At 43.4% G+C, this 26,567-nt stretch overlaps 2 protein-coding genes across 10 annotated transcripts in view; both read right to left on the reverse strand.

The window, feature by feature from the left end:
- On the reverse strand, nt 1–24,158 carry LOC104142459 (procathepsin L-like). Of its 2 annotated transcripts, XM_068925105.1 has the most exons (6): nt 24,053–24,158; nt 7,293–7,543; nt 5,192–5,312; nt 4,333–4,468; nt 3,855–3,971; nt 1–899 (listed from the first exon to the last, which is right to left on the reverse strand). In XM_068925105.1, exons 4-6 carry the CDS (start codon nt 4,456–4,458, stop codon nt 684–686), a joined length of 459 nt encoding a protein of 152 aa, XP_068781206.1. In that variant the 5' UTR covers nt 4,459–4,468; nt 5,192–5,312; nt 7,293–7,543; nt 24,053–24,158; the 3' UTR covers nt 1–683. The 2 variants fall into 2 exon arrangements, with proteins under 2 accessions (XP_068781206.1, XP_068781207.1); XM_068925106.1 differs by lacking the exon at nt 5,192–5,312 and having other exon boundaries at nt 7,428–7,543.
- Nucleotides 23,523–26,567, reverse strand: part of LOC104142460 (death-associated protein kinase 1) — a 72,914-nt gene continuing 69,869 nt past the window's right edge. For 7 of the 8 annotated variants that reach the window (XM_068925096.1, XM_068925100.1, XM_068925095.1 and 4 more), the window contains one exon: nt 23,523–25,976. In XM_068925096.1, coding sequence (XP_068781197.1) covers nt 24,744–25,976 — 1,233 coding nt within the window. In that variant the 3' untranslated portion in view covers nt 23,523–24,743. The remainder of the gene's footprint in view (nt 25,977–26,567) is intronic. The other variant, XM_068925099.1, reaches the window with a different exon arrangement.

Consider the following 26,567-nt stretch of genomic DNA (forward strand, 5'->3'; position numbering starts at 1 on the left):
CCCTCCGCTGGACTCTCTCCAGGAGTGCCATGTCTCTCTTGTACTGGGGAGCCCAGAACTGGACACAGGGCTCCAGGTGAGGCCTCAGCAGGGCTGAGTAGAGGGGCAGGATCACCTCCCTCGACCTGCTGGCAACACTCTGCCTCATGCACCCCAGGATCCCATTGGCCTTCTTGGCCACAAGGGCACACTGCTGGCTCATGCTTAACTTGTCCACCAGCACTCCCAGGTCCTTCTCTGCAGAGCTACTTATATAGTAGTATATATATATACTACTATATAATAGTTCGGAGTGTTGGACCACCGCCTCCTTGCCCAGGTCAAAGGCTTGCTGCTGTTCTTTAGTCCATTGCCACTGGCTACTTTTTTTGGTCAAACGCTGTAGTGGCCGCATTAAATATGCTAAGTGGGGTATAAAGGTCCGCCAAAACCCAAAAACGCCCAAAAAAGCTTGAAGTTGTTTTACAGCAGTGGGAACAGGGTACTGTTGAATAGCATTGTGCACTCTCTCTGGGATTGCTTTCGTCTGTCCCCTCCAGACTATCCCTAGGAATTGCACACTAATGTCCGGCCCCTGTACCTTCTTAGGGTCCACAGCCTACCCCCGCTCCTGTAGGGTCTGTACTAGCAACGATAGCTGTTCATGCACCCGTTCTTGAGAAGGTCCCATTATCAAAATATCATCAATATAATGATGGACGGTACACTCTGTAAGGGGGTGGGGGGAGATCAGCTGAGACCATCTGGTGGCAAATGGTGGGGCTATCTTTATAGCCCTGAGGAAGGACTTGAAACGTATATTGCTTATTATTCCATGTAAATGCAAATTGATCTTGCGATTGTGGGGATATAGCAATGGAGAAGAATGCATTTGCCAGATCAATGACAGCTTTCCATTCCTGAAAAAAAACCAGAGTTACCATGTCAGGTACTACGGCCACTAATGGTGGGGCAATTTTATTGAGCTCCCTATAATCCACAGTCATACGCCATGAACCATCAGGCTTCCGAACAGGCCAGATAGGACTATCGAAAGCCGACAGGGCAGGGCGTATTATTTGAGTATGCAATAAAGCATCTATAGTTTCCTGAATCTCCTTTTCCCCACCAGGAATCCTATATTGCTTCACTTGCACCACAGTGGGGGGAACCGGTAAATCCACTGGGTCCCATTTTGGATACCCTCTAATCAAAGTGATGGATCACAACTGTGGTAACACAGGACTTTTTCCAAAGGAGAACAATCCTTGCAGGGTCTGAATATCTCTGCCCAGTAACATGTCGATCCCCAAGATGTACTCGTGAATCGCTGCTAATAAAACAGAGGTAGAAAATGGGGGGGTTTTGCCAATTGCTAACGTAACTACAGCCCGTACCGCTGGGGTGGCCGATCCTCCCAACCCGCACATGTGGGTAGCGGCCTTCCCCAGAGCTACTGCACTATGTAATACAGTAACTTCTGCCCCAGTATCTACTAAAGCAAGCACAGCAATTTCTCCTCCAGAGCGCCAGCAGATTCACAGGGGTACATAAGGGCGTCAGTCCCCTCCTCCCCGGATGGTAAGCCGCAACTGGCGCTCGTATTGTGGGGGACCCGCCTCCCCCTCATTGTCTTTTGGCTGGCAGTTTCCACGCTGTGGCTGGAGCGGGTGGGACGGTAGGCTGTGTCCGATATTGCTGATTGGCAGGTAGCCGCTGCCACCGCTTAAACAAGTCAGCAGTAGAAAGACCGTTTATCTCATCACATAATCCCCCTGCCTGCAGCAGATCAGTCCACATCTGTCTCCTCGTTACCTTTCCACTCAATTTAGTAGTCCCTGCCAATTTTTTCACCTTGGAATTCCAAGCTGCTCTCGCTTGCTTAGTATCCGGTCCACCAACAAGTGCCAAATCCCTTATATTGTTTACCAAAGCCCCTACTGACCCAGTTGCAGGCATTACTGTGCCAAGTAGTAATGGCTTTAAGGCACTTGGAGCCCCTCTTAATAATTGGGTTTTCATCTGCCACGTTATTTCCACACCATCCGGTCTGTCTGCATCTGCTAACCCAGTTGCTACCCCGAGCTGCCGCAACGCGTTAATCCCTTCCTCAAAAGTACGCCACACTCCCACTGTAGTGGCTAGTTCACCTGTGGACGGGTTAGCACCCACCACAGCGGCACATAACCATTGATCTAATGTTGGAGCTTCAATAACATTTCCTGCCCCATCCCGCACAGAAGTTAATTGGGTAAGATAATACTGTACTTGAGCATTGGTTGATAAAGGGCTCATTGAATTCAGCTCCTCTCTTAAGAGAGTAAGTGATCCGGCACCTGCATCCCATGCCCTCACTAACCAGGCTAACAAAGACTCCCCAGGCTGCTGCTGGAAAGTAGTTAAAAACTCACACAATTCCTTGGGGGTATATGTCCGAGATTGCTCCACTGTATTCCCATCTACTTGCCTCTCCCCCTTCAATTGCACAAGAGGTGGGTCCTGGGGAGTAGCCGGTTCTCCTTCTAATCCAAAGTCAATCTCCGAGTCAGATGAAGTGCTCCAAATATTGCCATCCCACTCCTCAGGGTCCCAGGAGGGTCTAGTTATCATTGCTCTCACCTGGGCAACAGTAGCTGGGGCTTTACCATAGTGCACACGGTGTTTGTTAGCCGCTCGTAAAACCAATTGCTCTACCCTATGGGTTAATTCCTGAGTCTTTTCAGTCTGGGTTGTAATCAACTCCTGTGCTACCACCTTCACGTCACGCAAATCTCCTCCTCCAGATCTTTTACTCGTTGCTGCAAAGATGATACCTCATTATCTAAGGCTCGAATGCCCGTCAGCAGTGCCCACCCTAATTGTCCGGCTAGCTTCTGAGCTGCTTCCGAAGCGGCACAGAAGGGCATAGCCTGTAAAGCGGATTCAACCGCCTTCGGGGTAACGTTTTCCCCTTGTGCCAACTCTGGCCAGTCCTCGGGGACTGCCAGAGTGGCAAGCAATGCAGCTACCGGCCCCCACCGCTCAGTCTGGGGCCATCCTGGCAGCCGCAGGCGAGCAGTCTCTCCTTGGCTCTCGCCCTCCCCCTTTGCTCTCCTTGGCCACAGCATTGCCATTTGTCTCCTGCCGACTGCGCCAACTGTAAGGGTAAGGCAGGGGCAGTGCCTGGACTCCCGGCAGGGACGGATACACAAGCACAAGGCACACTAGGGTCGATACTGAGCGTTTATTACCTCTGCGTCTGAGCGGGGGTTCCCCAGCGATTTCCCGATCGAGGCAATAACGGAGTGGGAGAGTCCCTGGCACCGCTGAGCATCGGTCCAGGGCGAGGAACGCCTCGGGGGGGCACTATGTGAGGTTTTTATGGACTACACACATGCGCAGCAAGCATATTGAGCTCATCGCTGCTTCTGATTCAAAGCCCAGGTGCAGCGCCACACTGGCACGGGCTCAGCCGCGTGACTATGGGTCAACATGCCCTGTTGATGCTCCTTTTCCCACGGAATGGGGGGTTGCACTTAATTTAGTAAGCTTGCACCAGTCTTCATTAAACAAGTCCTCTGTTTTTGCTCTATGGAAGTGGAGGTAGCATTCAGGGACCTGATGCTATAACTGGTTAAAAGCCCTCCATCATAGAATACCTGATCTTTAACTGGTGTTACATATCCTTTCTCTCTCTAGTCTACAGATCTTGGTGCTTCCAGGAAGCTAGGCTCGAGGAACTGGGATCCTCTGTACTTCCATCCTGTCTACTTGTGTATATAGCCATTCATCACGTCTCAACTCCTCAGTTGTCTGAAGAGAATTCAAGACATTAAATCACCATCTAGCAAACACTGCTCTTTAGAGCTATGTTTTACACCTCCCTTTATACATACCATGTCACCAAACTGATTCATTCCCAACTTGTAACTGTGTTTTCCTAATGAGTGATTGTGGAGTTCAATCATTTTCAGATTCTTCTCCCACACCACTCTCCTCCAGTTTTCCTCTCTCTGAAGGGCCAGAAAACAACATACTTCAAGGAGAAAGTTCAAACAGAGTTTCATGTTAGTTACAGTATGCTTTCTTATGGCTTGTATACTCAGGCAAATGTAGACTACTTATAAACAAAAACCTGAATATTATGTAAGAGATAGTAATTTTGGCATCCTCAGAAGATAAAAAATACAGTACAAATGAATAGCTGCATGAACAAAGGAAAGGGACCTGGGAAGAGGAACAAATCTTTCACAAATGTAGATCAGAGCCAGCATAAAAACAAAGCAGTCATGACTCAGCTATCAGGGCCCAGCTGAGTGCTTGCTATTTGCTGAGCTAAACACAGACCCCAGAGGCTCTCTGCAGGGCACTCACCTCATAATAGTCCTTATTATGCCACAACTTCCACAGCTGCCAGTGGCCATCCAAATCAGGATCTATTCTTGGAGCAGCAGAGGACAGTCCCAAGCACAGGGAGAGTATGCACAAATATATATTCATGTAGGCAAATCTGTGAGGAATTAAGCAATACCAGTCAGACAAAACACTGCGTACAAGCCATGGCTTTATGGCATTGAGCATGGAAAGATATCAGACTCGGAACAAAACTGTTTGCTGACATAAAGTTGCTCCCTACCCAATCTCCTTTACAAACCAATTACAGGGGAGAGAAATAAAACATGCATGCAATCCAGAATGAAAAAAAACCTTCTCGACTGGACACTAAGGATATGGCAGCCTGCTCCCTCCCCTACACAGACCCTTTCCCCCCATGGGCCCCGCAGACCAGCCCCTTCCCTGCCACCAGCAGCTCCAAGGCCCATTTCCCCTCACCTACTCAGTCCACCCCAGGGACAGGCCAGCAGGCAGGGCGCAAACCCAGAGACGCCCCCCCCCCCCCAGTGCCACAATTTGGGGTGAAACATCACCGGCTGGGGCCCTTTGCCACCTCCCCTGGGAGGCTGTAGGGAAATGCAGCCGTGCCATCAGCCTTTTGCTGGGGAGACAGTCAGCACAGATTCACCAAAGGGAAATCATGCTTGAACCAATCTGATAGCCTTCTATGATGGGATGACTGGCTGGGTGGATGAGAGGAGAGCAGTGGATGTTGTCTCCCTGGACTTGAGCAAGGCTTTTGACACTGTCTCCCATCACATCCTCATAGGTAAACTCAGGAAGTGTGGGCTAGATGAGTGGACAGTGAGGTGGATTGAGAACTGGCTGGATGGCAGACCTCAGAGGGCTGTGGTCAGTGGTGCAGAGTCAAGTTGGAGGCCTGTAGTGTCTAGCTGGAGGCCGGTGTCCCCCAGGGGTCAGTCCTGGGTCCAGTCTTGTTCAATGTATTCATCCATGACCTGGAGGAAGGGACAGAGTGCACCCTCAGCAAGTCTGCTGATGATACTAAACTGGGAGGAGAGGCTGACACACCAGAAGACTGTGCTGCCATTCAGAGGGACCTGGACAGGCTGGAGAGGTGGGCGGAGAGGAACCTCATGAAGTTCAACAAAGGCAAGTGCAGGGTCCTGCCCCTGGGGAGGAATAACCCCAGGCACCAGTACAGGCTGGGGGCTGACCTGCTGGAAAGCAGCTCTGCAGAGAAGGACCTGGGAGTGCTGGTGGACCACTAGTTGACCATGAGGCAGCAGTGTGCCCTTGTGGCCAAGAAGGCCAATGGGATCCTGAGGATGCATTAGGCAGAGTGTTGCCAGCAGGTCGAGGGAGGTGATCCTGCCCCTCTACTCAGCCCTGGGGAGGCCTCACCTGGAGTCCTGTGTCCAGTGCTGGGCCCCCCAGTACAAGAGAGACATGGCACTACTGGAGAGAGTCCAGCGGAGGGCGACAAAGATGATGAGGGGACTGGAGCATCTCTCCTATGAAGAAAGGCTGAAGGAGCTGGGCCTGTTCAGCCTGGAGAAGAGAAGACTGAGAGGGGAATCTCATCAATGTCTACAAGTATCTGAAGGGAGGGTGTCAAGAGGATGGGGCCAGACTCTTCTCCGTGGTGCCCAGCAACAGGACAAGAGGCAATGGGCACAAACTGAAACACAGGAAGTTCTATCTGAACATGAGGATGGTGGTTCTTCTCCTAACCTTTCCCCATGTGACGAAAGTTGTGTACTGATGGCTCTTCAGGCAGAGTGAAAATGAACACAAACAAAAGACAAAGTTGGTTTGAATAGCAACTGTTGGTTTGAATAGAATAAGTGGAATTTCTTAATGTTTTCCTCTGTTTTTTTTCTCTTCCACCAACCGGGTCAGTTCACAATGTCCTTTATAATGCTCTTTTATGCCTCAACCTCTTCTTAAAAATCAAAAAAGGGCAAAAATAACATTTTTTCTCTCCCTCCTTCCCCCAACCTTTATCAGCAAGACCATTGACTCTGTAAAATTCTGTTTCATTGTCAGCCTTGTCTTATTACAATCCTTTGAAAGGAGCAGAGGGCAGCAGACACTCTGTACCCCTAGAGGCTGTATTAATGCACATTGTATGTTTTCAGTTAAATCTTGATTGAAGGTAATCAAGACAAAATAAAAAGGAGATAATAACATACCTTATTGTAATGATATCACTATTAAATGTAATGCATTCGCCCATCAACTAACAAGGCACTAACATGTTTGTTAATTAAGTCCTGTGAGTGAGTGAGGGATCAATCCTGAAAAGAATTTGGAACTGATCTCTAGAAAATCTCCATTCAGCCATCAGGGCACCTATCTGCCTGTTTTCCTACCTAAAGCTTGGTTGCAAGGTCAGAGACAAATTGCTTGGGTTACCCCATCCTGGGAAGCCAGCAAATGTGTCACCACAGGGTTGCCTAAAGTTTAGGGGCAGAAGATGAAAGCCAATACTCAAATTGTGGGGAGTTTTGGTATTTTTTGTGTTTTTGTGTTTTTTGTTTTTAGGTAAAATGAAATTGCCTTACTTGAAAAATGCCCAGCACCATTTGCTTCATGTAAAGCACTGGAAAGATTACAAGAATTCATTCCCTCCATTTGTGGCTGGGCCACCAAGGGATGTCCACTGTAATTCTGCATCCTAAGTTCACTACAGAATTGGAGGAGAAAGCAGCAGAATGGCAATATCAAGGTCTAGTGAGGTGGATGTCTTGGCAGAGTTGCTGCTGTTCTCCTCAAGCAGAGGAACTGAGGAGCATGCTGGTTACTTGTTCTCACATCCTATAGCAAAAGATATATTCGTAGAAACCCAGCTGCTCTTTTTCTGATAAGACTGTAGATAGTGGGTCTGTAGGTTGCTCTTCGTGAATGCTAAATAGGTGAGATGCAGCATAAGTGCATGGTTTTGCCCTCAAGTCCCTGGACAACCTTCTCCTCACCTTTGGTTGTGTACTTGGTGGAACCTGCGTATTTCACCTTCTTGTTGGTTTCCTCCGTGTTTTGGTTGTTCCTCCCACTGCTTCTGAGAACAGCCAGTATTACCTCATCTTATTCAAATAGCTTTTTGAACTCACTTGCCTAAGTGTTTTTCTCACTAAATTGCCCAGTATATCACAAAGCAGGGACTTCTTATAAGCAGAGGTTGGAGGTTGCAAGCAGAAATTCAGCAGAGGCAGCTTTTTCCATTTTCCTGTTTTACAAATACAAGAAAATATTCAGTTTGGGGTGAATCATAGCAATGTGCACAGTGCCTTCTCCTGCATCCTTATGTAGGCTGAACTCAAAGAGCTGCAGGCAGAGTAGGTAGGCTATGCAGAGTAAACTGTGAGATCAACACTTCCCTTGCTCATGCTCCCTCTAATCAGATCATCAGTACCTTCTGAGTTTTTTTAACCCTGTTTTCCTAAGAATATAAGACTTATGAGATCACAGCGTCTGTTTGTCTGTGTCCCTCCCCCTGTATCTTTTGAGCACATTGGCCATTATAGATCAGATTTCAAAGGGAGTGGAAGTATCTGACTTGCCCAGAAGGCAGAGTTTGGATAGAAGAGAAGAAACCCAAATTATAGCTTCCATCGAGGGAAAGCCAGGCAGGCCACAGCTGTCACACATGGTGCTCAGCAGTAGGCACCTACAGCAGTCGACACATGTACAACTCTCAGCTGTCCATGGCACAAATTCTCTCTTGCCCAGTGAGGAAGCAGGGGGATATAGAGAAAGGGATTGTAAGGTTGTAGGGAGGAATAGGAGACAACAGAGAAACCCAAAGATAACAAGGGTTCATCAGTTCTGCCCTCTCACCTTTTATTACATAGAATCACTTTTTTCTTACATCTATGTTGTCCAGCTGTCTCCACAGCTGGCTCCCTCATATACCTGCAGAAGATCCTATAGCTACCTCTGTATTATTGCTGCAGACAAAAAGGTTCCTAAAAGGATGAACTGTAGCTATGAAGATATAGAAGGAGCATATTCCTACCTGAACGTCTTTGGAAAAATAACTGGAGTGCGTTGGAGCAAAAGATCAGTGCAGTAATAGCTAGGAGTGGGCCTTTGCACTGCAAATTGACAGTCTGCAGACTAAGGAGGAGGCAGAGGCAGTAACAGTTTTTCTTTTTGGTTCGACTGTTTTTGTTTACCATGAAGTCTTCCAGGGTAAGCAAAAGCCTGTAAATCACTTTAAACACTGAAAAATCTGTGAGTGCCAAGTATGATGTGACAATCCACTTCTCATCAGTAGCAGAAACTGATGATGATAATGAATATCAATTTTTTTATAACCAAACCTTTTAGAAAAGTATTTAGGCTGAAAGGATCAGCACTAAAACCTGACATATTATCAGGCGTTTTGCATGAGGAATCCATTGTTTAATATGAATTTTAAAAATAGAACACTCCAATTTCTATACTTTCTACTTCTGAAGCACTTCTAAAATGCTTGGCAGAAACCTCTAACCTTCCCAGTTCTGAAGACAGTGAAAAAACATGCCTTGTAATATTATCCACAGAAGTTATTGCATATACTTCCGTAAACTCACTCACATGACTGAATTGTACACACATACTTAAACATTTGTAAGGTCAAGCCCTAAATGCCCGAGCTATCTGCTTCAATGGGATAATGGAATTAATTCTTTTTTGCTCAGGGAATACGTGATAACAAAGAGTCATTTATCTACTTGCAATGCAGTTTCTTAATGCATTCTTTTCAGTGCTGTAGCACTAAATTTCATGAAGACTTAAAATAAAAAAATATTATTAGAGTCAGGTTATGGACAAACATGTGCAGTCTTGCTGAAGAGAATGTGTTTTGGACAGTGTACAAGACACTATTTGCCAGAGGAAAAATGAATAGTAACCTGACATTTCTGTTGTGGAAATAACTAACTTGAGAAATTAGCAACTTTCTAAGACTTGTGTAAGCAAATTCTGTGTTAGGAAGGTCCCCTGGAACTGGTGAGAAGAAATCTTCTCCTTGTCCCAAAGCCGCTGTGAAGCCCATACAGCCATTTTTGCAACTGTTTTATTCTTTGCATTGCAGAATATAAGGATCACTAGTGTGTACTACACCACTGTATGGATTACAGCAATATTTCATAGTTATATAGATCTATTGGAGGTATGCAGAAAAAGGAGAATAGGGCATTACTCAGTCTTTCACAGATAGTTAACAAAACATAGCTCTGGAAGAAGGAACAAGATGACACCAAAAGTCAGCCAGATAAGGGAGTACCCAAATAAGCCCGAAGAGAACAAAAACAGCTGATAAACCAAAGAGAACTACTTGAACTACGGATGAACTATCCTAACTAGTATAGTAAAAAACCCACCCACGAGCAGGAAAGCCCCCTACCCACCAAAGCCCCTTCCCCATAGAGCATGCGTAGTAAAGAGGATACTGTGCCTTTAAACGAAGACGAGACCTAGCAGGAACCAATGGGAACGAGGGTGACTTAATGCAGTTGTAAAATGTACTGATAACTGTTGCTCAAACTGTATAAAGTGTCGGCTGTGCAGTAACCAGGGTGTGCTAGCTTTGTGGAAGTACCACCTAGCACCCATCTCTGCGCAGATATGAATTAAATATCTTATCTCTGTGTGTTTTCCGGCTTTCCTGCTCGTGGGTGGGTTTTTTACTATGCTAATTAGGATAGGTATGTCCCTCCCAGTGAGGCACAGAGCTGGAGCCCCAATGCAGAAAGCCCTAGCTTGTGAGGGCAGGGATGCTGTGGGATTGGGGCACGTGGCACTCTACTTCCCAGCCCGGGCAGTGCAGCATCCACAAGCAGAGGCTTAAGAGAAGCCAGTTGCAAAAAAATGACCATGTGAAATCATCACCTCTGTTTATCTTATAAAAAAGTCAGATGGGAGACCCCCCTCACCTCATTCACAGGTGAATTGAACAGATTGTGCCTCAGCAGGTGAATGGGGGCAAAATGAGATGTGTCTGCTGCCTCCCAAAGGCAAGTGTGCTGACAGGAGTCTGGGAAGGGCTGTAAAAACAGCCAAAGGAAGAATGGTGCAATGGTCATTTTGAAATAGACCTGTTTGTGACTGTGGAGATATTTATGTTCTGATTCATACCAAAGGACAGCACCTGCAGTTTTAGTCTGGCTGACTTCAGGAGAGAAGCAGCAGCAAATACAGTTCTAACATTTGAAAACAAGAAATCAGGGATGCTCTGGGACTGCTATTAAGTTAGAGTAGGGCCTGTGTAAGAGGTGGCTGGAGCATTCCCCAAACTGAAAGGTGCAGCTCACCTAAAACTGACTCATTCCTAACAGAGGTTCACACAGTTGTGTATCTCTCAGTATTCATTTGCAGCTTCTCTTCTCTTTAATGTGGTAATTGCAATTACAAGGACCTCTTACATGTCATGTATCACACTACATGGGAGCTCTTCAAGGGTGCCCTCAGTCCCTTGCATCACCTCCCCCTTCTCCTTGAAGACAAGCCTGAACTTTATCTGTGTCTATGCTAGACTGCCTAGGACAGCATCTGTGTCTGTAGGCCCCCGAGCAGCCTCTTGGCAGTATCCTTACAGCAATCCTTGCCGAGAGGCATGTCTGCTATTTTCTCTGTTTTACTGATAATAAAATTGCCACAGCCAGGATGAGGTCAGGAGTGGTCGCTGCTTTGTATGCCTTGTGGTTGATGCCATTGGGAGACAACTAGGGTAGCTGTTTTGAGAAACTCATCAAATTCCAGTGGACGTCTGTGGGAATGGCAAGAGCCAATACTGGAAAAAAAACAGCTCCTCTAGGGGTATCAAACTGTTTACTGTCTATTTTAGCCAGGTTGAAAATGAGAGCGGGAAAGAAAGTGGCCACAGATTATTTCCTCCAATAAGTTATTTGCTTCCAACAAAATCTTTAACATACAGGCTTCTCAATGCAGTCTTCAAGAGTATTTAGTGTTTTTTTCCTACCAGTGCTTAAAATAGCTGGGGTACTTAGTAAAGTGCAGTGAAAAAAATTCTTTACACAGCCTGGTTGGATGACTCCTCTGCTTAGCAATATACATGTTCTTTTGTTGTTTTTTCAATGTACTCAACCACTAGAGCTAGCTATCACCTGCTGAGGGAAACCTCCATTCTGCCTGGCTTGAATTTTTCACTTGAAGGAATTTTTATTCCTTTTCATTTTTCACTTCAGATAAGGAAGATGACTTTCTATCCACTCCCGCTAGACGTGTCGCAGATGCTGGCTGGTACATCTGTTTACCACTGGAAAGGTAAAGGTTGTGCATCTGCACTTCTGAAGGGGGGGGTGTGCAAAAGCCAGTGCTCTCCACACCTGGAGCAATGCAAAATCCCTTGCAGGCCACATACCCCTGGCAGCCCTCTGGCAATGCTTTGTCTGGGGTAATCACTGGATAATAGGAAAAGTTAGGTGGTGGGTGGAGAGCGTACTGCATACCAGCTTTTCCTCACAACACAGCCCAAGATTTCCTGCTTAGCTATCTTGATGGATCCTTACACTTGCTTTATAAATGCAGAGGAAAATAATTCACAAGTACAGACTACCAAAGCCCCGCTATATTACTGTTCCCCTCCCCATATAAGGTAGAGTAAATAGAAGACAAACTCTAAATGTAAATAGAATTAAAAATAGCTTTTCCTACTCCCCATTATTACATATATTGACTACTTAAAGCCATGGAGACTCTGGAAGTTGCACAAAGGGAGCATTGAAAGCGCACATCATCTCCTATTCACATGCAGCATGACTACCCTAAAATGCACAATACAGCTAGAGCCAATGCAGAAAACATCATGAGGCAGGAGGAGGCTGCATCACCAATATATCTGCAGCTGATACAGTTACACAAGAAACACCCACGCTTTTCTGCAAGGGGAGGGTAAAGGAGAGGTACTGTAATTTCTTTAGTGAGTAAATGTGGCCTACCCAGAGAAAAAAATTCGCTGTGATTTACAGTTACAGTTTAGCCATGGTACTGTCTAGTATTGAAATGCAATACCTGGGAAAAGCACTATCCAAAAGGAGTGCCCTGCTCCTGGGTCATGGCTTCCTTGGGGCCTGGGACCAAGTCCTCTTCTGCGCAAGCTCCCTGTGTGCAGCCCTTGTGCCACAGCAAATCCCAGAGCATGGCCTCAGCTGCAGCATGGCAATCCCTGCTGCTTGGGGGCTAGAGAAGTCCTAGTAAAGGAACATATTCTGTGCATCCAGCCTGCAAATGAGCAGAATCAGAGGTTCCTTTTGATTCAGCAGGGTTTGTTATCGTATCAGATGAAGTAATTTCCAGTTCACTCACAGAATCTTTTTTTTTTTTTTAATTAATGCTTTCCCAGGCAGGGTGATCTAGATACTGGTCATGAATCCAACAGAAGCATTTGGTGTGCAAGAAATGGAAGACAGCCTTGCTTTGCAACAGTACTTTGATTTTTAATTCAATTCACTCTTTATGTTGGTTCAAGATGCAACATCAACACAACTGTCACATATCTGCAAAATCAGGTTGAGATGAAAGGGGTCAGATGACATATAAGCAAGTCTTACTCAGAAACATTTAACAGCAAGTTATATCCCTTCTTCATATGCTGCGTCTTTCCAGCTACATCTCCAATTAGCCTCCCTCCTCCCAGTGTTTGCTTTGCTACAGCATTTAAAGCCCAGTTCCTACTGAATTAGGATGGTGCAAGCCACGCCTGCATCTCTGATGGTGCTGTAGGACTGCAGCTGTAGGTCTATATTCCCCAAGTAGTTTAGCATAAGCAGAGGCCATCTGAAGTTACATGACTCCTGCTGCAGTGAGACTTCAACTAGTTTTAGAAACACTTACTCTCTGCCCATGCTTGGGAGGCAGGGAAATGTTATTATCTCATTACACACAAGGGGGCCAAGTCAAGGATACACTTCCACAAGGCCACAGGGATTTTGTGGCATACAGGCAGGAGCACAACACAAAAAGCACAGTTTTGGTGCTTTGACTGCTAGCTTGACTGTCACCTCCACATGGACCAGTTAGCTGTACGCAGGGAGAGCTCAAGGCGAGGAAAAAAAGAGCGATAGATAGAATTCATCTGTGAACAGGGGTGAAACCAAATTGCAATTCCTAATACTTCAGGGACAGCCATGAGTCAGGAGAGCTCAACCCCACAGCGACACATTTGCTGCATCGCCCCTTTCATGGGAGAGCAGCTGTAATCGGTGCCCAGGGCTGGCCCTTCCCAGGTTAATACTCCCTGGGACAGGCTCTACCATCTCATCTGCCAGTGTTTCTGCCTTTGAGATAGCTGCTGATTCCCTAGAAGGGGGCAGAAGAGTGTTTTGGCTTACTGCAATCTTTTGTAAGTCTCTTTTCTGCCAAGGGCCTCTGACACGCAGCCAGAATTGCATCAGAGCTTGTTAAACTACTTTTAGCTAAAACAAATATTGAAGCCTAACTTTTACAGGGATGCGCCAGCTTTGATGAAGACTTTGTTGATCAAGTTTTCAGTCAAGGCAGAAACTATTTCTGGGTATGGTTTCACGAACAGCTTAGGCTGATTGGAAACAGCACCACTGCTGAAAAAGGCAGCCTGGCCCTTCTCCTCATCCATGACTTCTCATACGTGCTAAAGAAGCAGTATTTTTCTCCTGGATCAACGTGCTGACCTGGCAGAGCACACAACCGCACAGGTCCCAGCGTAAGCCCTAAAGACATGACCACAGTGCTTGTGGCAGGGAGGCCAGGACTTTCTCTTTCAGTGGCAACACAGGTTCAGATCAGTTTAGGCTACTTGTGAAGTTGCACCCTCAAATCTTACAGTGTTGAGGCTCGAGTGCTGACCTGAGATATGGTACATCCTGGTGAGAGCCTGATGTGGGGAATCTGCAATGAATCCTCTCCTGCATCAAGCTGCACAGGGATTCTCATTTTCTCTCTCTGAAAATATTCTGGATTAGAATAAAAATAAAAAGAAGAAACAACCCAAAGTGTCAGAACCTGAGAAGTTGTTGCAAAAGGGTGTCTAAGCCCCCATCAGCTTTCCTGGAAGTAGTTACAAACACTCACAAAATACCCTGCAAATAAGAGATGTCAGCCTTGGACAAACTTGCTGCACAGTTGCCAGCTGGCTCCTGACCAAAAGACATGGACTAAGGCTTTGAACTGTGGCTATCAGCCAGAAGAGCACCTGCTCCTTTCTCTCTGCCCTGAACATGTAGTTATTTCAGCTGCTGAACGCTTAGTTTTGTTCACTGTTTCCCACCAAATTCTGCAGCGCTTAATTTTCCGAGGAAGCTTAGAGAAAACTAAACATGATGCTGACTAAGAAAAAAGGCAGGAATGCAAATTGCACCTCTGGTCAAGATGTTTCTCTTGCAGTTGGCAAAACTGAACTCTCTCTTGCAGCCAATGTAAATCAAGTGCAGCCAATATAAATCAAGCTCTGCCAGACCCTGATGTACGGGGCTCTCCAGCAACCCCTGCTAGGACACAGGCTGGATATAGAAAGAGGCCTTTCTCAGGTACACTCAATTCTTGTTTACTAGAGCTGTGGCTGACCCAGGCCCTCCCTCTCCCAAGCCCCTGGCCATGTCGCAGTCACACAGTGAGTAATGCAGAGCATTTGCCCCGGCCTCCTGCTGCCATTTAAAATTGTCTCTGCTCTCTACAGAACGTGGTGTAGAAGTTTCTCAAAGGCAAATACCTTCAATGTTTGCTATTACAGCTATTTCAACACTTAATTATTGTCTTCCCTCCCCCAAAATGCTTTCTTTAAATAGGCTTCACATATATGAGCAGCAGGTAGCAGAGGTTAGGAGGAACACATCTGGCTTTCCAGATTTGAAACTGTCCCTAAAGTTTGGTGCCTCAATGGACTACAAGTTGGCAGGACTATTTTCAGCTATGACTATTTCTGACATAGCCAAAGCCAGACAGCTTGTGAACTCAGTTCCTTTTGCAAGAACACCAATCTTTTTTGACCCTAGGTTCTAATTTCAATCCCCAATGTCTGAACACTGCACCTTTGACCAACAGCTACTAGTATTTACCAGCCCCAACCATTTGGCAAGGTAGAGAAGCCACTAATTTCACCCATTTCCTTATTTTTCACGTTCCCATTCTACTTGCAGCACCCAGCCCCCTTGCATGTTATTGATAGAAATAGTCTGAGACAGCAGAGAATACCAAATAAAATCTCTTGCCCTCACTTACTACTTGCACTGCAGTCCTCGTCTATCCACCCGGGAGTCCAGGACAGCCCCTTGGCCATGTCAACTACCACATCTCTGCCCATCAGGAATAAAACAGGGCCACTGCTGAGAAACAGGAGGAGAAGACAGGATGAGAACCTGAAATTGACTCTACTATTACACTGCAGCTATAGCTATAAATCCATTTTTACTGTAACGTGATTTGGACAACATCCCTCACCTCATCAGCAGTTCAGACACCATCAAGAGGAAGGACATCCTCACAGTTAAATGTGCATCAGACAAAAACTAAGTGGTAAAGGCAGTTTAATAGCCTAGTACCACACCCTCCTTGATGGACAACAGAGCACATCAAAAAGTCACTATTGCTAATGGAGGCCTTGGCTGAATTACAGAAATGCACACCTCCAAAGTGTATCTCCAGCTGGGATTTGTAAATATTGAGAAATGTCCTCAAGCACTGGTAGTGCCCCAGAGTCGCAAATGATAATCAGATTTGCAAAGGAGATGCACACGTCTTCTGGTTATTCTGTTGTCCTAACAGGAGTCTAAAATATAGACTTTCCTGCTGGGCAAAGACAGGAAACACGTAGCTACCAAGCAGAGGAGAGAGAAGTCAAGCTCTTGACAAATTAAGTACAGTTTTCTCTGCCGTCAGGTTTGTACCATATTTACTATGGAATCCCGCTAAGAGAACAAAATAAAAATTTGTCAAAAACCTCTGACAAATCAGGAAGAGCTCTCAGGAATTGGCAGTTGTTTTGGAAACAGGCTTAATAAAATGCAACAAGACAAATCATCTTCTCCATCACAAAATCCGGAGATGATGATGGAAGAATACAAAGATTTCTAGAGTGGGAATTACCGTGATACACATTTTGATGTAGAATAGGTAGCAGAATTTTTTTTTTCCAGTTCTCAATGAATTTTAATAATTTCTGTAGTTCAGATTTAATCAAAATGAGAAGCTGTTTCAACAAAAGTTTTCTTATAGAAGCTTCTTGTTAACAAAGGGGTGTGTATTTGTCAGGACTTGCATACGGCATCCCTCCTTGCGAAACTTGTAGCATTACCCCATCTCTTGTCAGACTGGGGTGATAGACAGTGCTCTTGGACAATGTTTCCAATGAGCAATTTGAGGCAAATTTTTTAAGTCATGTTTCAGAATATAACCCCAATCACTTACGCAACAACTTTCTAGACTCCGTTACATTTCCTAGGTTCAAAATAGACACATGACTTGACTTGGCAGATTTTTAACTGGAAGTTGCAGAAGGACAATAAAAACATCTTTTTGTTGGAATCAAAATGGCCTTACAGCGATTTCAATCTCAGCCACAGAGGTCTGACCTTACAGCTTCTCAAAATGATCAGCACTGTTTGCACACTTCACTTTTTGCAGTTCACCTCAGCTGGATAAACACGTGGAGTTGCATGCAGATAATGGGAGTAAAAGGATAGGTAGAGAAACTTAAGCCCTTGAATAGGGCCTAAGACCAGGTCTGCAGTTCAGCTCTCCCAAGTTACTGCTACAAAATGAAGTCTTCGCTTCAGCTTATGCAAAATCTGGCTCTGGGCCTGGTGGCGATTAACAGTGGGGTTGAAGTGGTAAAAGCAATCTCTGTAGGTTTTATGAGTTGTAGGATGAACCCCATGCTTCGTACTTATTGAATATGCATAGATCAACAAGTCTCTAAAAACTGATAAGGGCAGCTAGTCTTCATTCACATTCATCTGTAATGCAGAGGCATGCAGAAGTCATGACCTGTTGTAGTTACTATATAGTTGCATAACAAGGAGTTGTGACCCCAGATTGATAGTGCATTGAAGGAGGTTCTTATATCAAATTCTGAAACCAATTCTTCTAATGGCAGAAACAATTTGCACATTATTTCACTTACCAGTCAAAGCAACAGTTGGAGGCAGTCTCTGTTAGTAGCTTCTATGAATAGAGAATTGCTACAAAGGTTATGTTTCTCCTTTGGGGAAAACTTTTCTGTCAGAGATGTCATTGAAGCCACATCCTAGAAACAATGACTAGAAATGGAGATGATAAACATTGCTGAAAACAAGTGGGTTCCAGCACTTCTTGTATGGAAACCAGCTTCACTTCTGGGAATAAAAAAGTGCACTGAACAATGCAGGCATGTTCCCATTATTGCTCACTGCAGCGATGCTTGGCTTCATACAGGCATACGTGAATGTCAAATCTGAGTTTTAGAGAGAAACTCTTGTATTACAAAACCTATTCCAGAGCTCGTTGGTGGAATGTGAAAGATGCTTTAAATCAATCATACCATAAAGAAAAGTGTAAAACAGTTATCACTCTTCTCTTTTCCAGATGTGAGGGCAAAATCATAACATTATTTTGTATTTGCTACTAGTGTCACAGGAAATCCAAAAAGATCATATTCATACTGCACAACTGAACTGTGCTGGAATCAGGAGCATGGTTTGACTAATAGCACAGAGAGACTCTATGATCATAATAAAAATTGTGCATTTAGCTGGCTGGCGACAGCCCCAGGTGCTTCCATTTACTTTTGACCTGTGCTCTTCCGTGCAACACCTGACTCACTCAGTACATTTTGGGTGCATGACGTAGTACTCTCTCCTGTGGTGAGCAATTTAAAGCAGAAAGGCAGGTCCAGTAAGGGAATTGTGAAACAACTGCAATAGCAAAGAAGATTAGAAGACTTAAGGATACTTAGCAGAGTGGAATGGACAAAGAGAGCCAGAATTTCTCCCGCTCTTTGTCACTTATGTCTTTGCTTGGTGGCTATGAGGGATTTTCCATAGAACTTTCTTAGCCATGGTAGTGAGAAAGAGGAGGATAATCTTAATTGCATAGCACTAAGTCACAGCTGGGTAAGTGATTCTTCTTGTAACACTGTTTGATTTCCAGTCCCTTTTGGAAAGATGCTCTCCCTGGTTTAAGTACAAATGAACATTGGTACTTGGAGAATGAATGGAAAACAGGGAGGTAGTTTGGTCACTTTGTATTCATTCTTTATACCTGTCCTGTACTCCCAAACTGAAATCAGTAAACTAGGTTTCTTTTCAAACTTGCCTTAGAAAGCAACAATAACCTCTTTGCAAAGTAGTTGGTAGCCATTAATTACCTGAGATGAAAGCGTCATACTCCAAGTCTTGAAATCCCTCTCCTCCCAGTTCCATTTCTAAGCTCTGGGCCTTGATTTGGGTTACCAAAGCACACATTAAAACTTTGTTAATTCACCAATTTAAATATTCACAAAGCTCCTTTATGAAGCTAAGTAGTCTGCTACTGCAGCTGTCTGCCTCAAGCTTCCTCTGAATTCTTTACTGCTGCTTGCCTGCCAGCTCCAACAGCTGCAAGTGATATTTCCTTCCAACTCTGAGCAAGCAAGGAGATGCAGTCCATCCTATCTGATGCTAATTTGGTTACAGTGACTCACCCTCTTCCACGATTTCCAGGCTAATTGCTACAACATTCTCTAGCTCCCAATGTGATCCCCCCCCAGGGGTCTGCAGAAAATTTTGATTCAAAATGTTCTAGTCGAAGAGAATGGTGGTTTGACTCCTTATGTATAACCAAATCAAATAATCTAATTCTAGCTATCAAGGCCTTTAATGGGTGGGAACACCTCCAAAATAATCTCTTTCCTGCTCCTCCTGCAGATATGTACCTTAGGAATGATGACATCATCCACCCTATGGGCTTAAGAAAGTAGGATCCGGTTCTGCCCTGGCACTCAGGAGCTGGGTTTGGCATTGCCTCTCATGGACACTGACACTTTCCTTCAGAATAAAATTCAAGATCCGTTCTTTTGCTTTCCCTTTTCCACAAGGATTAAAGCTTTGGCTTTAGAAGTAATTGAAAGCACTCAGCTCTTTATAAAATTTTTCCACAGTTGCAACCAACAAAAAGTCAGAACTGAAAAAGGTGCCAATGCTACAAGGTTGTAGGGCTCTGGGGCTAAAGTTCAGTGATAGCAGGATTTGTTGATGTGTTCCTAGTGGGTCACCCATCTTTCTGCACTCTTTGCTGAGTGATTCAGTCTGCTACATATATTTTTGGCTTGCAAGCCTTCTGGATAGGGGGTGTCCAAAGTGAGACTCATTCATCTCTAGCAGGCAACAGACCCAATAATGATCAAAGTCTCCTCCTTTGTGGCCAGGCTACAAGAGCAGATTTTTTGCAATGTGATGAGCAGCTCAAAAAGTGAAACAGTGACATAGTCACACACATGATCCTGTAACAGCATCAGCACAGTATAACCCCCCCCCCCCAAATGTGACAGCCCTCCTTTTTTCCCATGTTTCTCTGACAACAGTTTTGAAAAGCAAAAATTTTAACCTCCCCCATGCCAGTCTCTCATGCCAGTCATTACTCACTCATGCAAATTCCTTGACCTTTGCAGCATACCTTTACTCCCTTGCCTCCAAAATTGCTGAAATGCAGCAGGTGAAATGAAATGCAGGACCCCTTATCATCCCAATTTGAATACATAATCCTCTTAGCTGTGTAGGTGTCCTGAACTTAGTGATAGCAGGACCCAGGGCTCAGGCAATACAATTCATATTTACCCAGTCTCAATATAGGGCTGTAGTTTTAAGGTACATCTAACTGACTCAATAACATGGTTGGATTCTGAAAAACAGCCTTTAAATATGCATGTTTTAGATTAGGATCACATCGAGGTAGCCTGGTTGGTGCGTAAAACACTAGATCAATATGGTTAATGCAAATCTGATGCAGGTCCACAGACCACCTTCTGGCTTTGAGGCAGCATTAGCTGTTGGCCCGTTGCTCCTGTGAAGCTTATGATAAACCGTGCAGCCATATGGAGGAATACCACCAGTCTTCTCGCTACAGCTCACCTGACTTTTGTAGACCCAAACACTTATAACTGCAAAGTCTGAATGGCTTGGTTGTAACCCTTTTGGAAAGCAGGTAGTTCAGGACTGTTAAAAATTTTCTTCCTCTTTTCTACCCACTACTTTACCTTCTGAGACAGAAAAAAACTGAAAAGATAGGAGAGTGAATTTGTGGTCCTGACTGAGTTTAACAAACTATTAATTAAAACCATTCACAGAAATTAATGGAAATAAATTCTAAAAGTGTATGTAGTGCTTTCAGGCTACCTTCAAAGAAGATATTGCATTGCTCCATCTAATTTGGCCTAATGAGAGGTTTTAGCCCACAGCACACTTCGTTCGCTTCTTTTGGAGCTCAGCTGCAACTTGGGCTTTACTCTTCCATTTCATTGGCAAAGCTGAAACATGCTGTGATTGAAATCTAGGAATCTGTTAAGTAATGATGCTGCAATGCAGCATCTTTGGAGTAAAAAGGTTGCAATGAACTAACAAATACCTTCTCCCAGAGTGGAAACAGCCAACACAGGATTAAGACCATGGAACTGGCTCTGGCACAGATACAACAACTTCCCTGTAGCTCTCTCTAGAGGAACCTGACTGTTTAGGGAACTGCATTCTGGCTCCCTTCATTGTCAATCTCAGACACTTAAAAATTGCTAAATCCCCATAGTTTCATAATTCTTTCTCAATCATTTGAATCACAAGGATCCTAAAACCTGTGGCTGTCTTCAGTCTACATTAATTTAAGGAGAGAATAATAATTTATAATCCACCTCCACCCAAGCTTACCTCTGATTGCCCTTCCTTTCTGACCCTATCATTTGCACGAAGCCACTGATCTCTTATGCCTTTCCAAACTCATCAATCAGTCAGGTCAGCAGTAAAACCAGTCCCTAATACAAATAGCAGTATGAGACACTTTTCTATCCTATGTCTGCTGCTACAAGCCCGAGAGAAGTGACTCTACCTGGAAAAATGTTTTGCACCAAAATACTTGCTTCCTGCATATCTTCTTGTTCAGAAAATTTCTTCAGAATTTAAATCCATATGTCAGCAAATAAACATTTCTAAACAGCAAAAACATCTGTAATGTGTCTGGGCCTTGAGTAACTGTGTTGTAAGCTTGGGAGTTTCCCATATTATTAATTTTGAGAACAAAATTAAAATTGGAGCTAATCTGCTTTTAGCCTAAAATTGTGTTTCAGAAGCTCTGCTCCCAAGCTAGAAAGAAGTATGAGAAAGAAAGTCCCCTAATAGAGCATGTTAGTATCCTGCTACACTTATTTCACCGGATGAAGTTAATGTGGTTTGCATATTCCTTGTACAAACAATACACAATTTACATTTACAGCTACATTCTTTTGATCTTCCAAGACTTCCATTTCCTTAATTTCTGGAGTGAGTCAGGATCAATGCATTTTAAACACGTCTAAAAATTTTGGAGTAAAGGTCTACTCTTAGTTGTATTCACAAAATGAAACAAAAAAACAGAATTAAACAAATGAAGAGTGGGAGAGAGGTGCACTTGTATCACTTTGCTAACCATTTTCTGTCAAAGTTGTCATTTAGGACAATTACGATTTTTTTTTGAATGTCAATAATACTGCATATGATTTATAGGAAAGCAATTCAGAGCTATTCTGTGATTCACTTTCCTGAGCCTAATACCATGAAAACTGGAAATGATGCAATAAGTAGTTACTGCCATTCAAAGATCCATCACAGCATTCACAAAGTAATGTTATACTCCAAGGGCTTCATTTTACAGTAAATGGAAGCAGAATATTGTCAAGAACTAACATGCTGTTGCAAAAAAAAAAAAAAAAAAAAAAAAAAGAGACTACACAAGCCAAAATTTGCTAAGTTAACCATGCATCTTCAATGTGCATAAAGCATTTGGAGTGCAGGGCAAGTGAAGAGCTACCTAGTATCTAGACAATCTTTCCAGCTCCACCACAAACAGTCAATAATAGTACCTTAGTGAATTAAATCCCAAGATAACAAAAACTGCTGGCACCCTTGCATAAGGCAAGCATCTCAAATTAGTCCCTGCTCTCTCAGGATTTGTGATACCAAGTCCGAATCCTCCATAGTTGCACAGTTTCAGTGAAGGTAACTCAGAGACTGGACTTATCTTCAAGGTTGAGGTCTGAAGAAACCAGCTAGATAAACAGAAAACTCAGAAGTCTTATGATATGAGAAAGACATTTCCCAGTTAGCAGAATCTGACAGAATTCCTGAACGCACGTACGCGCAGAAGGCAGTGTGGTGGTGGCTAGCAAGAAGTAACAGAGGCAAATATTCCCTAAGTGGGCTGCAGAAAGCTGGGCTCTTCAACGGGCAACTTTCAGAAATGATGGGAGATTCTGAACTCAGTAGGTCAGAGGGAGGAGAGTATCAGAGCAGAGACACCTCAGGGTAAGACTTATTTATTACTGATAGTTCTTATTGTGGATTAGACTTTTAAAAAGTATTTGACAAAGGCAGTCCAGTGATGCCAGGGGAAGGATTTAATAAGGCAAGGATAATGCACACAAAGAAAGGTAATAGGAACCAATAATTCCCATTTTAGAGATGAGTCAGTTTAACTCCTAGTGCAGCTTTGCAGCATACAGAGGGAGGATGCATGGTGCAGAGCTGCCTGCACAGAGTGCAGTACACAGACAAGTATGTACAGCTATCAGTGAATGAAGATGAGAGTTTAAGAAAGTAGCAGCAATACAGACTCTCATGTGATGAGGAGATCCTTAATACAAAGGACCACTACTACAGCATAGGCTCTAATGCGGCAGTCACCCTGTTTACAACAAAGAGAAAGTCTGGAGGATTCCCAATGACAGACCAGCACCTGCTGTTTTGGTTTTCAGTGTATAAAAACAAAGGAAAAGGTATCTAGCAAACTTCTTTGTCTTGCCATTTGTCAACAGGAATGCAAACCTACTGTATTGCAGAGGGACCACCTAATAAAATATAAATAAATATTTTATCACATGATCCTAAGAGTGCTGAGAAATTCCACTGAAGTGGGACGGAAGGCTCCCAGAACTTCAGAAGCCTGGCATTGCCTCCGCAGGATTGCAGCTGTAAGGAAAAGAGAAATTTTGGGCCCTTTCAGCTACAGAATATGAATGAAAAGGATGTAACAAGCAACAGTTTATTTGTTAAAAACAAAAAAAAAACTCCAAAAAACCCTTTAAAATTTTACTACATTGTAAAGATTGAGGAAAAAATAGTATTAATATATATACATATGATATATATACACAAATGATATATATATACAAACACACATCGCACCATTAAAAATTACATGCTTTTTAGAACAGAGAATGGGTCATTTTCCCTCATATCAATTTTAAAGTTCACTGCAAGAAGTCTTGCTTCCTTTTTCTTCCCCTCCCGCTAACCCCCAAAGTTTTCAAGTACAGGAAATAAGCAACCCAGGATCTAATAGTAGAAAACCATTTGTTATACACAAATGACAACTGACAGCTATACAATATTGTTCTGCAGTATCCAACACATTGTGTGTGTGGTTTTTGAATTCTATAATGATATGAACTTTTACCTGAGGCGTATGGAAATAATGAAGTATGACAATTGGCAAGTTTAAAAGATTTTCACATTATGAACTGACTGAAATCGAAGTTGATTAGGTATCACACATCTATACCCACCGTATTGGCATGAGAATGCTCTGCATAATAAGTCACCGTCTTAGAACTGCAGGAAAAACAAAAAGGCAAGCATCACTTGCAATGATAAGCATGCAGACAATTTAAGTGAAACAGAGGTAGCATCTTCTCATAACTTCAGCAGGGTCATTCGATTCAACTGCATCCTTCCTTCTGCAAAAGGCACTCGCTTTTTCAGCTATAAACATGCTGTTAAATTCAGGCAGACTGACTACAAACGTAATTGAATTTCTCTTTAGAAATATTAAAAAAAAAAAGTTAAGCAGAGGACATGATGAAAAGAAAAAAAATAGGGTGTAAGAAATACACATTTCAGGTAATATGTGCTATTCCTCTCCCCCTTCTTCCTTTTCAGAGGAGAACTGAAATTTTTTATAAAACAGTTGTAGTACTTCATCTAAAAGTTAGACTTCCCAGTTAAAATGGCAGTATTAAGCAGCACATTGTATAATTTTAAAACATCAGAAGTACACCAGCCTTTTTAACAGCTAAAATAAAGAGCAACAATTCACAGTTAAAAGTAGAAAGATTATGCACAAAAAGGTGGTGCTGAAGAAGGATAAAGACCCTTTGATGTAAAACCTCATAAATGAAAACATACAGAACCTCTTATACTGTATCTTTTATCCTTTCTGCAGTTTGAAAAGATAATGTCCATGCAAAACACCTGCTCTTACCGTGACACTACAGAGCTAACAGAATTATAAGATGTGCCACCGTTGCAACTTGAAGCATAAGCCTCTTGACCATTAACATCTAAATTTATTTTGAATACAGGAGACGACTTCAGTAAAAAGTCTGCTGCATCTCTGCGACCTAATTCCCTCAGCTTAGACATTAAGATACCTACAGTGCTCTCAGGAGCATTACTCCACTCCTGCAGAAGGGCATGGACTGGGCTTGAGAGAAAGTCATTTCGTGTTCCATTATTTGTATTGTATTTTGCAACAAGATCAGGGAGGCCCAGGTTCATGGCCAGAAGGCACCAATCTTTGCCCATGGGATCAGGCGGATCCAAAAGTCTACTTAGTTTTCTCCTGGTAAGTAGATTCAGATCTGAAATGTGAATATCCATTCCTAGGCTTCCCTGGGAGTAGACGTCAAGACATCCAAAACACAGTATACTACTAAAGCTTTCTTTATATCCCCCCATAGTGTTAGTTAATGTCGTCTCCTTTTGACTTTGTGCACGGAAAAAGTCTCTAGGCTGGTAGACCATTACTGGTTCATGATGTTCCCTCAGCTGCTGAGGACTAAGGTAGTATTTCACAGTCAGAAGACCTGGTAAGGTTGTGGCCATTAAGTTATCAATGGTGCTGCATACAGAATCTAGAAGTAAACAGCACTTGATCTTCTCTGTTTCCAGTCCTCTAACTTGAACCTCTATACCCTGACCATGGTTGACCAGCAACACTAAAAGTTCAGCTCCACGATTCATAATCTTTGATCCATTTACCCACAGACGTATATCAGCATCTCCCTCTGTGCTTTGCTGATGAATCCACCTGCAGAGATTCACTTGAACTTTATGAAAAATTCCACAAGGAAACGGGGTAAGGTGTTCCACAGGAACGATTCTAACACCACCATAAATCAACACCTCATCCTCCTCATCTGTCCAAGATCTGTGAAGACTGTCAGTCTTGATGAGAGCAGGAATATCCACCATTGCTCCACTGCTGAGGTCTCTCGCACAAATATCCATGGCATCCAAAAACTGTATCAGTTCTTCCACATCACTATCTGTCACCAGACGCTGGATGTCCTCTATAGTGTATCGACCTCTATAGTGATGGAGGGCTTTTGGGTTCTCCACTGACAGGATTTTTCCAAGGACATTTGAACAGAGCCAGCGAGGATCCAAAAGCACAACATCTTGGACAGTTTCACTCTGCATAATGTTGATCTGTCCAAAAAGATGAAAGTTATAATCTATATCTTGTGAAGTACAAGATGATACTCCACATTCTCTCTTTCATAACCTATCATAAAATAGGTTCACTAAATCATTTAATTAACACTGCTGATAGAAGAATAACAAAGTGCATTTTGCTTTCTTGCAGGTATTCAGAACAAAAAATAGACTTGTTCTTGACTTCTATTAAGAACAAAGCCATTAGAACACAACAGCAGTAAAGCCTAGGGATGCTCTGCAAGCTATTTATGCAAAAGTGTCCGCCTATGATTCAATTTCTAATGGACACACAAAAATTCCTCATTTGCAGTAAACACACTAAAGCACTACCTCATTTTAAGATCAGAGTATACTTACCCTTCTAGGTACTTTATGTTATTACAATTATAGCAATAAATGTAATTTAATGTAATAACAAATGTAATAAATGTAATTCTTCCTCTCTCAAAGAAATAAAGTTGAATGAAATAACTAGGAGCCACATGACAATAACAATAACAAAAAAGCATTATTAACCAGTCTCTACTTTGAATGATGTCTTCAAAGAGGGAGCAGAAACAAAAATAGTTAGGGAAATTTGCC

Source organism: Struthio camelus, chromosome W (genome assembly GCF_040807025.1).
Source record: "Struthio camelus isolate bStrCam1 chromosome W, bStrCam1.hap1, whole genome shotgun sequence".
NCBI lineage: Eukaryota > Metazoa > Chordata > Aves > Struthioniformes > Struthionidae > Struthio > Struthio camelus.